Source organism: Corvus cornix, chromosome 1A (assembly GCF_000738735.6).
Source record: "Corvus cornix cornix isolate S_Up_H32 chromosome 1A, ASM73873v5, whole genome shotgun sequence".
NCBI lineage: Eukaryota > Metazoa > Chordata > Aves > Passeriformes > Corvidae > Corvus > Corvus cornix.
In genome coordinates, this window is record NC_047057.1 from 39,090,846 (window position 1) to 39,104,260 (window position 13,415).

A 13,415-nucleotide genomic window follows, 5' to 3' on the forward strand; every position below is an offset into this window, starting at 1 on the left:
AAACAGAATTAATACATCCAAAGAAGAATCCCACTTTCTGCTGTAGTATCAACATTATATATTGCTGCCCAATTTTCTAATTGTATTCCAAACAATCTTCTGCTATATAGCTGCTCATCTTCTGGGTCTTTGCCTAGTTTGATTCCCATTTCAGGTCACTACAGTTGCCTTGGCCCAGTGCCTCCAAATTGGTCCATCTTCACTTGGTGTGAGACAGCACCACCCAAACAGCCCATTCCCTTAAGTGCATACTGCATGGAACGCCACACAGGCAACACGTGGGTGAGATGGGAATGTACTCCCCAGCACAACTTTATACTCATGGTACCTAGAAAATTCTTGTGAAATCTCCTATGTAACTAGTTAGAAAAGTGGAAGAATAAAATTTAAATAAGGTGTTCAAATAATAATTTCCTGCTTTTGCCTGTTTCAAGCCTTGTAACAACTTTTTTTCCTTTTTTTTACTATATTTTTAAAGGTAGATAATGACAACTATAAAGGTCGGTTTTTGAAGACAAATGAGGAGGGTAAAGTCTTAGAAATTTCTGATTTAAAAGCATTTACGAGGTATTCTGTAGTAATCATTGCCTTTACGGGGGATGTGAATGCTGCACTCCTAGAAGGCAAGGCTAGTTCCCCAGTAATTGTCTCCACTTTTGAAGCAGGTTTGTATTTTTTCTACTTTATACAGATCAAACTTCACAGTTTTACTTTAATTTGACAAATGAATGAGAAATTTGAACAAAAAATGGGCTTTTAATACAGATTTGTCCTCACAATATTTTCCTTTAATATTTAAAAAGGTGTCAGACAACAAAAAATGAATGGTTATAAATACTAAGATTTACCTTTAGTTATGCAGGGATCCTACCTTGCTCCATGTAAAATTTGGATATGTGGAACACAGCCATGAAGATTACTTCTATAGCCAATGAAAACAAAGGTTCTATCTATATTAGCATGTATATTTAAGACACCTATCATAGGCAGGCATGACTCCCTTGTGGAGGTGCCTGTTTTTCTTGAGACTACTGAAAACTCTATACAACATCCTTGGTTTTGGTGCAAAATCTAAACATAAAAAATTAAGTGAAATGCATCTTACCATTTATAAATGGGATCTGTGCTGACTTGATGACATTATTTATGTATTCTCAGTGGAAGGAAGTTGCTAGCAAAGGCCCACAGGAATCTCTGCTTGAGTCAGCTGTTCCACAGATTCATAACAATCTGGAGAATGAGCTAGATTTTAAGGTGACAAAAGTAGATGATGCTGTTAAGTTACTCAGAGAAATAAAACTGAGAGATGAGCTGTTACAGAAAAGTAGATAGCATTTGCATTTGCTCAGAAAAATAGAAATAGATGTACATGGGGAAGATGTAGTCCTAACTTTACATATATAGATCACAGTTATGCTCTGTCTACTATCTTTGCTGGTTCTGATTTGTTTTCAATTTTTTAAAAAAACAAGCAAGACACTAAAAATATTTTCTCAAGGGGTATTAAAGTTTTGTTTCATCCGAACTAATTATCACCTGTGTATAAAGCACAATTCCCTTATCTCTAGCTGCAGAACATCTTTTTTAGTTATATACTCAGGTTAATTTCATATTTAAGTGTACTACACAGTGATTTTATTTATCATTTATCCTTCCTTTGATGTATAAAAAGCCAAGGTCACTATTGATATGATACTATATGAGTGTGTACATCCATCCATCCATATATATATATGTATCTCCAATGCTTTAAATAAGTTAAATTCTAGGGATTTCATGACCTATTTCTATCCCTGGAAGCTGATATGGTCTTTTACTGTGGAAAAGTTAAAAAGTAAACTATGTGGTAGCTGGGTCTGTTCTGAGATAGACAGCATCCTGTCTGGCTACCTTTTCTGGTAGCCCTTTTCCTTATGTAAATATGTGATACATTAGGATGTGCAGTAACTTTAGAGAGAAACAGTTATTTTTTTTCCATCTCGTTTCATCTGTTTTGCACAGCTTAGCTTGGTTAGGACCAGTTTACGCAGAGTTACTCCAGAGAAGCCTGAGTAAGCATTTGTTGGCTAGTATAAAAAACCTGGGCAATAGGACAACTGCATCTAAATCCTTTGCTGAGGGAATGTGTTTACCTTCCATTGCTTGATTTCACTATTTAGAGGTCACGCTACATACTTGTCTGCTCAGGTAGAGCAATAAATATTTAGCTGCCTGGAAAGAATGTTACAGCCTTTTCTTCCAGATAGAAACATTGGGAAAATGATTTATACCTTTGCTGTCCTGAGAATAAGCTATTGGAACAAGCATTTGACAAGAAACTGCCCCCGGGAAAAATGCATGTTGTGCTTGTGTCTGAGCATCAGCTAGTGGAAAAATTTTTCCTAAAGATTTAGTTATGGTAAGCAGAGACTCTTAGGAGCACAGTGGCTTGTTTATATGTTAGGAGAGATCTTGCTGTCAACAGAGGCCTTTCAGAAAGGGATACTCACTGACTCTTGCTTCTTGCTTGTCAACCCATGCAAGGATTTGTTTAGCCCAGATGTCTTTCAAGGTATAATGATGTTTTCAGGCTTTCTCAGCAGATAATCATAAAAAAATTTTCTGAGTAGAGACTATTGAGTGTTATCTAATCATTATTTTTAAAGTTTGTAGCATTCAGTGCCATTAAGAATTCAGTGCCACATTCATTAAGAATAGGATTTCAGTAGATATTTGTCTTTTTATTGTGATTATGAATACTTACGTATGCAGTAAGTATTTGAGAATTTTTTATAAAACCAGAAACTATCAATGAAATAATACTGTTATACAAAAAAATTACAATTTTAATTTTTCAGGTTTTACTCTAATAGTAATAGTAGTAAACTGATTTTGGGTCATTGAAATATTTATTTCAGTGCCTGAAGACCCACCTAACAACATAACTTTTCAGAAGATACCAGATGAAGTAACAAAGTTCCAAGTAACATTTGTGCCACCATCTGAACCAAATGGAAATATTCAAGTGTATCAAGCTATGGTTTACAATGAAGATGACCCTGCTGCCATCCAGATCCACAACCTTAGTGTCATTGAAAAAAAAGATCAGTCAGTCACTGCCATGATAGAAGGACTAAAAGGAGGACATACCTATAATGTCAGCGTAAGAACTGATACAGTTGGGGGGGTGTATTTTTTTCTTTGATGTAAGTGTGAGATTAGTTTGAAACTTTGACTGAATATGAGATTTTCATGCCAAGAAGGTTAGCTGGGGTGCAAAGAGAGGCAGGTCTGAGGAACAAGGGGAGCAATGAACAGGATAGAGTGAGTGGGAGCAGAACACATCACTAGTCTGGATGACCAGTTCATGCGCTTAGCAAAGCAATCTGTGACACATAGTCACAAGCACAAGACTAAATCTCTCTCTTAATTCCACTACTGGAATTGTTCATTTGGCTTATAGGACATGAAAGGTTCAGTTCTGCAAGGGGAGCTTGCTAGAAGTATGTGCATGAAGTACTTTCAAATACTCAGAGACAGGGACACGAGAGGAGAAAAGATCATTCTTTAAGTGGGCTTGCTTGCTCCCTTTTTAAGAGCTACATTATAAGCAATGAAGTGCTACTGCACTTAGGATTTTAAAGGAATATAAAGTAATTTCTAGCCAAGTGTGAATGACAAATGGAGTGTTTTGGCATTCATTGTTGCTTCAGATATATCCAGTATTGGCCAATATGATGCTATTACAATACTCATTAAAACAAATATATTTTTTTTAAGGTGTATGCAATTAATGGTGCTGGTGCAGGGCCAAAAATTCAATTGAAAATAACCATGGATATCAAAGGTATGTCCCATAAAGTACCCTTTATCTGAAATCTCTGTAAATTCTGAAGAAATTGCTGTTCTACCTGTGAGTACACAGCTGTGTTCCTTGAGCTATTACTTAGAGGCTGCATAATGTAGGAGCAGGAATATGTAATTGATCACCTTGAATTGTAGTGTTTAGTTTTACAGATCATTTGCTATTTGTATTAGAACGATACTGTACAGCATGTGCAGACTCAGTGAAGTAATCATATCAAGTTCAGTATTTTAGTTATCATCAACAAACAGCTTAGAATATGACACAGGAATAGCTAAATATGCAGCATCAGTTGTTGAAATAAAGAAAGCGATTGATTGAAACTAATTGAAAAACTGAAAATCACTCTTTTTATTGTTTCTTCTTTTAATTGAAAACTGATATACATAGGTATTTATCAGAATATAGTTTTTAGAGGCTTAAGACATTAAGTAGAACATTAAGTCTCTTAAAATATGCTGGAGATCTTTTTTTGCACAACTCAGCTGTGGGCCTGAACAATGTACCTGCAGTGAAAATACTGTAAAACAGAACTCTGTGGTATATCTTTGTTTAAAAACAGAACCGCCAAGGCCTAAAAAGAAACCAGCACCAGTTTATGATACCAATGGAGCACTACTGGTCACAGCGACAACAATTACAATCAGAATGCCAATATGTTATTACAGTGACGATCATGGTCCTATCAAGAAGATACAAGTTCTTGTTGTGGAAGCTGGAGGTAGAATTTAATAAGTTCCCTTGAAAACAGTGTTCAGTTTCAACTGTTTGTCTTTTTCATTTATTTTCTTGGGTTTCAGTAATTTCATTTTAAGAAACAGTCAACAAAGTCACTTTTGCTGTGGCAACAGCACTGAGGGGAAAGTATCTTTCACAATACCTGTGGGCTGGGTACTGGATTCTGGGAATATTTGCCGACAAGGGTCTTCTATGCTGTTTGAAGCCACCAATATTATTCTGTCCCTAATTTTTTCACTATATTTTCTGTTTCCTTGGAAAACACCCCAACATTTTACATATGTGAATGTGAATAAATATGAAACTTTTGGGGTTTGGAAAGGTTATTCTTCTGTCGCTATTAGTGTTGCCCATAAAAGAATGCAGCCATGTGCAGTTGATATTTCCATTTCATTACGGGGGCAGAGGGAGTTATATAAATCCCTTCTGTAGACTGTGGGTAAGAATGTTTATTCCCTTGTATGGACTGATGAGTATTTACTTGTACAAAGAGTGCTGTGAAACCCTTTGACTAACTGCTTATCAATGAGAGTGGGAGTTTTATGATAAGACATCATATGGTCATGCTTACTTTACCTAAGAAGGAAAAACTCCAGGTATTTAATTCCCTTATTTTTCTTGGTTTTAAAGTATAGAAGTAAAGCATGGATATTAAGTGAACTCACCTTAAGTGTCTCACCTTTTTCTGAACTTTGCATTTTAACACTAGTCCTAAAGACATTTACTTCATAGCTATTGCTGTGAAGATTCTCTTGAGCTGAAAGATGAACAAATACCATGCTAAGCAACATTGTGAAGATTTTTCTCATGAGCTGCTGGGTTCCATCCACATACGGAAATCTAGTAATTTAATTTATGAATCTTTACTGTCTTCTGACTAAAGGGTTTTTTACTGGCTTGCTAGCTAGTCATGTTCAGAGTCAAGTGTCTTGCATAAATAATATAATCCAAAGGCAGAGCTGCTGTGTGAAATTGCCCCTCAAAATTTCTAGATGTGATTTAGTTGGCGTACTCAGAGTTAACAAAACACAGATAGTGTGGATAGTAAGGAAGTTTGGGTTTAAGTGCAAATTCAGTTATAGACTTATTTGTGTAAATGGCACCAATAGCATGCTAAGCTCTTAAAAAATAATTTCCTATGTAACTTCTTTAATTGCAGTCTGGTTAGAATGTAAATTGTATCTATTATTTCTTTTCTTGATAATAGCTCAGCATGATGGGAATGTTACCAAGTGGTATGATGCCTACTTCAACAAACCGAGGCTGTATTTTACAAATGAAGGCTTTCCAAACCCACCATGTATAGAAGGAAAAGAAGACATGAGTGGGAAAGAAGAGATATATGTCATAGGCGCTGATACTACATGTATGATACCAGCCAGTCAAGACAAAATCTGTAATGGCCCACTGAAACCAAGAAAGCAGTACCTGTAAGTACGTTTGTCTCTATGTTTGACCAAGAGAAAGATTTAAGTGAAATATAGATTTATGCAAACACTCAAAACATATAGTTCAATTAGAAAAGTGGACATTGAAATTATCATTATGTATATCTAATTTAAAATTTTTTGGCTGAGCACAGATATGGGAGATAAATTTTCTACAAAATTTTTCAAACGAAAGAAGATGATTATTGAGTTCTTAAATTAAATAAATTCAAATTCAAGATAAATAATTCACATCAGGGTTTTTCAGAAATTTAAGATTTTGGCACTGAGTTATTGATATCTGTCATGATGTCACTTTTGCAGGTGAATAATGATTCCAAATTATATTACACTAAACTTAAAAATATTTTTTAGTTCGTAAGTGAAACAATATTTAAGAAAATACACATAAACTTTATTTCATTAGTTTTTCTGGTTTTCTTTCACAGATTTAAGTTCAGAGCAACTAACATTAAAGGACAGTTTACAGATTCCGACTATTCTGACCCTGTCAAAACATTAGGTAAGAAGAATGTAATTTACTAAAGTATTTCTCTATTTCTAAAGAGTCTTCACAATTCAGTTTCTTTTTAATACAGTGGTTTCCATGAAGTAAGTAATCTCTATGTTTGTTAACTAGAATGGCTGAAGAAATATATCCATTGCCTTGTATGTCCTTTTGAGGTTGTCAAGAGATTCTATGTCAGCCTGGACTGTTAAATGAAGAGGCAGCATTGACAAAGCTTGTTTGCAGAGATTCAATTATAACAATAAAAATACCATGATGCCAGGATAGTTCATCCTGTTTGGCAAACCTCCAGCAGCCATTCTCTTTCTGCTCTTTCCTTCTCTGTTGGATGTAGAACCAGTACTTGATACTCTTGGCCACGTGAAAAATTGGCTGGATGACCGGGCCCAAAGAATGGTGGTTAAATGGAGTTCCATCCAGCTGGCAGCTGGTCCCTAGTGGGGCTCCCCAGGGCTCAGTATTTGGCCAGTCCTGTTTAATGTCCCTGTTGGTGACCTGGACAAGGGGATCAGGGGTACCTTCAGTCAGTTTGCAGATTACACCAAGTTAGGCAGGAGTGTTGATCTGCTGGAGGTCAGGAAGGCTCTGCAGAGGGAGCTGGAAAGGCTGGATTGATGGGCCAAGGCCAATTGTATGAGATTCAATGAGGCCAAGTGCCAAATCCTGCACTTGAGTCACCCTGTGCAGTGCTACAGGCTTGGGGAAGAGTGGCTGGAATGATGCCCGAGGGAAAAAGAATCTGTGGGTGCTGGTCAACAGCAGCTGAACATGATCCAGCATGTGCCCAGGTGGCCAAGGAGGCCAGTGGCCTCCTGGCCTGTATCCGGAATACAGGCTGAACTGTATCGGTGTAGCCAGCAGGACCAGTGCAGTGATTGTCCTCCTGTACTTGGCACTGGTGAGGCCACACCTTGAATCCTGTGTCCAGTTCTGAGCCCCTCACTACAAAAAACATTGAGGTGCTGGAGCATGTCCAGGGAAAGATAATGGAGCTGGTGAAGAGTCTGGAGCACAGGTCCTGCGGGGAGCAGGTGAGGGAGCTGGGGTCATTTAGGATGGAGAAAAGGAAGCTCATGAGAGATCTTATCACTCTCTGAAAAGGTTGTGGCAAGATGGGTGTCAGACTCTTCTCCCAGGTAACAATCAATACGACGAGAGGAAATGTGGTGTCAGGGGAGGTTTAGATCAGATATAAGGAAAAAATTCTTCATAGAAAGAGAGTCAAGCATAGGAGCAGGCTGCCCAGGAAAGTGGTAGTCACCATCCCTGGAGGTACTTAAAAGATGTGTAGATGTGGCACTTAGGGATAGGATTTAGTGGTCTTGTCAATGCTGGGTTAGCAGTTGGACTTGATGATCTTAAAGGTCTTTTCCAAACTAAATGATTCTATGGTTATATTCCAGTGAGCTTAATGGCAGGTCATCTGAGAGCATGATCCTTTAGCCCCTTCATCCTTTAGAAGTAGACAAAGCTCCATCTGAATTAATAAATTAATGTTGTCTAAGAGAATCCATCTGGTTCTAAAGTCACTAGCCAATAGGTCAGTTGTTATTTGGTCTGAAATCAAACATAATTCCCTCATGGCCATGTTGATACACCTCTAAAACTGGGAATGACATCTCTTGTAGCAGACTGTAATAAGATCTGTAAGTTCTTTTAATATATTTGTAAGTCAAAAACTTACTTAGCTAAGCATTAGCCCTGACTTTCTCAAAATGCACACCAAGACAACTGGATGAGTACCCAGAAGAATTTTAGTGGGCACATATTTTTCATTTGGCATTCATCTTCTGTGATATGAGCTCCCTTATTCATCTAATCCATTTTAGGAATTTGTTACATGATCTGATACTGAAGACCCTGAAATGCTGATTCACTACCTGAATATTCTGAAAGGATCTGGCGCTATTTCTCCAGCCCGGAATGCTCTGGAAAATGCAACATAAAAGTTGTATTTATATGTTCTGAATTTAAAAGATCTAAGCAAATGAAGCTAATATTTTTCCCAATAAGGGAAAGATAGTGTGTCCAATCAGGCAAAACAAGTTCACTGGAAATGAGTCCAACTCTATCCAGACCTCTGGGCAATTTTCTCCTTTCTAACAGAAAAATCTGCAATACTTAGTGGCAGCAGGTAGTGTAATTCAATGCCTTATCCATTGTTATTGAAAACTTGTGACATTTTCTACCTTGTACATGATAAATAAGCAAGATCTGTTTGTATGATGAATAAAATCTAATATGGAAAAAACCAAAACGAGGGATAAATTCCTCAGATATCTGTGTCTCCTCACACCCATCCAATGCTTTCTGTGTTAATCTTTAACATCAAGCACTGCTTTTTAAGGCCAGACTACAACATACTTTTGTCTGGCCTTAGCTTCTAAATTTCAGAGCTTACATAACTTACATGGAATAGATAATCAAAACTTCTTTGCATGACTTCTTACAAGTGCTGTGAAATCAACATCAAATTGATACATCACAAGTGATGCAGGTACTGCAGTTGAATGGTATTGGAGATATAGCACTCTCCTGAAACACTTAGCATGAGGAACCTTGCCCAAGTGTTTCTTTCTAGAAACTTAGGTTACAGGAACTTCCAGCTTGCTCTAGAAATATAACTCAGAAAACATGCAAAAAAGTCAGCTTTTATAAATCTTTGCAACCCAGTTACTTCTATTGCACTCCTAACATCAGCCTCTCTCCAAGAGGAATTTATGCTGCCTGAAATCAGAATTGCAATTTTATTTTAAATCAATTAGCTTCTTTAGTAATAACCACTGAAATTTTTTGGGTTTCTAACATTAGACTTTCATTTTGTTAGATGAAACACTAATTTGAATTTTGGCAGAGCTATTCACAACAGTTCAAAACCCCCTACATTCTGGTTTCTAAGTCTACTGAGAGAATAGGTAGGTCTTTGTTCTGGAAAATCAGACAGTTAACCTTTTGGTACAATTAAATGTCACATGTTTGAAGCAGAAAAAAAATATGGAAAACCTTGAGAGATCATTTTGTGACTCATGTCAGATGGTCTTGTAAATACAAGGAATTTTGTTAGGGAGGACCACTGAAGCAGAAATTATGGGAATATACAGCTACAATAATGTTTTTTAATTATAGTAAAGGATATATTTTAATAGGGCACACCCACCCAATCATATTAGGCATACCACAACCTTCCTCTTGAGCTGGAGAGGTGGAGTTTCTTCCTCATAATCCATGACTCTCATTGCAAAGTTAATGTCCCTATTACAGTGAAAGGTCAGGATTTTTCCATGAGATAATTAAGATACAGTAATAAATACTGTTTAAATTTGTAATACATCAAGGCAGCTTGTAACCCTTTTGTAAACTCTGGTGGTTAGTTCAGCAAATCACTGTGGGGCAATCAGTAGTCCCGTGTAAGTGTGCTTATTCCATGTGAATTGTAAATCTGATGAGACAGGAAAGAATCAAAATGGGGTTTCCTGACACTGTCTTTTACATAGAAAGCGACCTTATGATATTCTATTATTGCAGTTTGTTATTATCATGTATTGAGTGCAGCACTTCAGAGTTATACGTCATGACATTCTCTGTTTGGTCTCCTTTCCCATGCCCGTGATTATCTCTACAGACATGTCTACAGAAATGTGTCGTCCTCCCCTGTTGCAAAGAAGTAGGAGAAAATGTGGGGTTTTAATTCTTGGTTGGCATTTTACCAGCACTGTTTTGTTTAATAACATCTGCGTTGTTCGGATTGATGTTAATTGTGCATTTTGACACAGACTTCACAGTTCAGTGCAAAACAGAACTGTTGTAGAGGTTTCTCTGGATATGCTTCTGTTCTTTCACATTACTGACATTTTTGCCTTATCACAGTGATAAGTGAGTGGCAGGAACTTTTTGATTCATTTACTCATTGAAACATTTTTGTATGTACTTGCTTTTCTATTCTACTATCTATACCTAAGATTAAATGTTTTCTTACCTTGTAGTGTCCAGTGGTGCATCTAAACTTTTACTAATGCAGTGGAAGAATTGTTTTAGGTGTTTTGCAAACTATACTGAATTCTATTGTCTGTAACTTCATACAGACATGATATTGCTTATTCACGTTGGTGTCAGTCTATAATAATCTCTGATAAATTTCTACCTAGCCAACTGTTTACTGTGTTGTATTATTGTAGCTGATTATTCCTGCCTACATGTAGAACCATGCGCTTGATCTTACAAAATTCCATCCCACTGTTTTAAGGTGATTTCTTCTGATAAATCAGGATCATTTTACATTTTAATCACATTCTCTCAGGTACATCAGTCCAGATCAACTGAAATATACTCTCTAATCCAAAAATCACAGTCTTTTGAGATAAACAAAACCAAGACTGTGGTGTTTCCCAGTGTGTCCTTGGGAGGATGTTGTCCCTTGAGCGGGAAATAGTTTCATATGGCAGGAAACAGTACATTTTCTCCTTTTCCTTGATGCTAAACAGGAACTAAGTTTTTCTGCAGTGGATCAGCAAGTGGAGGTGAATGTCAACAAAAGTGAACAGTACCATCAGTAGTATTCCCTTGCTTTACTTATTTTCACTGTTGCCTAAGGGAAAATGAGGGTGAGTTTTATTATAGGCACAGGATTACAGGAAGGGTGGGAAATATAAATGAGTCTCAGAAATTTAGCACTAAAGATATTCAAGACGAGGCCTAGAAACTACTAATCTAAGTAGTTTATCAGTTTCTGAATGAGCTTTCATTCTCACCTGGAAGGACTGATTAGAATACCAACACCTTTACTTTTCAGTCATCGAGGCCTTTATGATTACTTTTGGCCTACTGGTGGTTATTCCTAACAATATCACAAATTCTCACATAAACCAGGAACATGAGTTAATGGTCAGCGAGGCAGATTAATCCAGAAAGTTCAGATCTCACCACTGGTTCAGTTCCTTCAGCACCCTTAGAATTCCACTAAAAATAATATCATCGTGTTTGTGAGTGGCAGCTGCAAGCGTCATTGCTTTAGAGTTGTTCTCTTTCTTTTCCACTTGAGGAGCTGCAGTAGTCCTGCACAAAGACTGAAGCAGGTTCTGACCTCAGGCCAGTGTTCAGGCTGATGTTACTGCAGTATAGACTGATCTTAACCTGTTCAGCAGGTAAAACTGAAAAACACCAGGTGACATCTGCACATATAGTATTAACACATCTGTATTAAAATTATGTATTAGGTAGATCAGCAATGCTTAGGAACCCTTACACAAACTGTTTCTGGTTTTGTTATATTTTTCTTTTTTTTGAACCTTTTCAACCAACATAAAATGGGTGCAGTTATACAGAGACAAAATGTGTCTGTCTTTCATCATTTCCCTATTTCATACTGGCAGAATTTTAGAAATTCTGAAGAATATATGATATATTAGTTTTCCACTTTCTGTTGCAGGTGAAGGACCGACAGGAAGATCTGTAGAAGTTATCCTTGCTGTTACTTTGTGTATACTTTCAGTTGTTCTTTTGGTGGCTGCAGTATATGCTTTTGCAAGGTGAGATTTACATATCCTTGCCATAGCATGTTTGAAAACACTCAAAAATGGTTTAAAGAAGAGTTGAAACAGTCCTATAAATGTAATTCCAAAATGTCTTGATTTTTGGTTTGTGGGGTTTTTTTTTTGTTTTTATGTAGAAACTAAGGGAGAGACTCACAAAGAATTTAGTCTAGTGAGGGTGGAATCTTCCATAGATGAAGAAGCAAATCCATCTTTTCCAGAGGGTAAATCAGAGTGGTAGCCTTTCTTAACCTTTCAGAGCCACTTCTCTATTGACAGATCAGAGTGTCAGCTGGTTATAGTTATCATGATGCCTAATACTATTTACAGCTGGATATGAAGTAAATACTCTAAATTCTATTTTCTAAATTTATCAGTTAAATACACAGAAGTCCCACAGGTGGAAGAGAAATTGAGTTTCAATTCAAATAGTGAACAAAATGTCCATGTAAAGAAGGAGGCTGCATACTGCACACATGATGTGAGTTTCATCATTCATTCATGATGTTCATTCATCAGTTCTATTCTTACTCAGCTGCTTTATTCAGGCATTACCATAGAATTTTTGTAGGAAAACTAAAAGAGCACAGCACCTAGATTCTTTCTTCTGAATTTTAGCAACATAAATTCAGTATTTGACTAAATTACACTGTTAGAAGGGAGACAAGAAGAAAGGCCAAGGAAGGATTCCTGGCAACCATTTTTCAGTTTCAGCCTGTCAAATCAAAGTATTGACCTATGTGTCCTTAAATATTTTGCATGTGTATTTTTCACTATTTTCTGTTTAGAATTCGGCAAAAGCAAAAAGAGGGAGGCACATACTCCCCACGAGATGCTGAAATTATTGACACGAAATTCAAACTGGATCAGCTGATCACAGTGGCAGACCTGGAGCTGAAGGATGAGAGATTTACACGGTAAGCGTACTACTTAGGCAAAACAGTAGTCCAAAGGGTCTGTAGCCATGACCCCTTTCTGACCTTTGCTTGTTTGGAAGTGTTTGTGCTGTTCTTATTTACACAGGTCACTGAGATCCTTTTTCAAAGAATGACCTCCATCCTCAAGACACTTCTCACTAGCTTTTAGAAAATCACTTAATCTTAAGCTCTTTTTACAACAAGATAAAAATCTAAGTGTAAATCACTGTTTAATTGTGTTAGCCAAAGAGAGGCTACATATTTTAAACATGCAGAATTTGTGAGTTTTTTAATGGTCCAAATTTTGTGTAGGCTGCAAACTTACACAGGCCAAACCCCTAGAAGTTCCTGTCAACTAACTCAAGAACAAATCTGTCATTGTTTAATTGATATTTAGAAAGTGGGGGTTTTTTTAAACAGAGGGATTGGCAT

The 13,415-nt window shown here is 36.9% G+C and overlaps 1 protein-coding gene across 1 annotated transcript in view; it reads left to right on the forward strand.

The window, feature by feature from the left end:
- The window catches only part of PTPRQ (protein tyrosine phosphatase receptor type Q), a 100,075-nt gene that overhangs the window by 61,718 nt on the left and 24,942 nt on the right, over window positions 1-13,415 (forward strand). Inside the window, exons 28-35 of the mRNA XM_039571080.1 lie at window positions 479-665; window positions 2,898-3,142; window positions 3,760-3,826; window positions 4,407-4,565; window positions 5,790-6,012; window positions 6,459-6,532; window positions 11,964-12,063; window positions 12,855-12,983. Of these exons, the coding sequence (XP_039427014.1) occupies window positions 479-665; window positions 2,898-3,142; window positions 3,760-3,826; window positions 4,407-4,565; window positions 5,790-6,012; window positions 6,459-6,532; window positions 11,964-12,063; window positions 12,855-12,983 (1,184 nt within the window). The remainder of the gene's footprint in view (window positions 1-478; window positions 666-2,897; window positions 3,143-3,759; window positions 3,827-4,406; window positions 4,566-5,789; window positions 6,013-6,458; window positions 6,533-11,963; window positions 12,064-12,854; window positions 12,984-13,415) is intronic.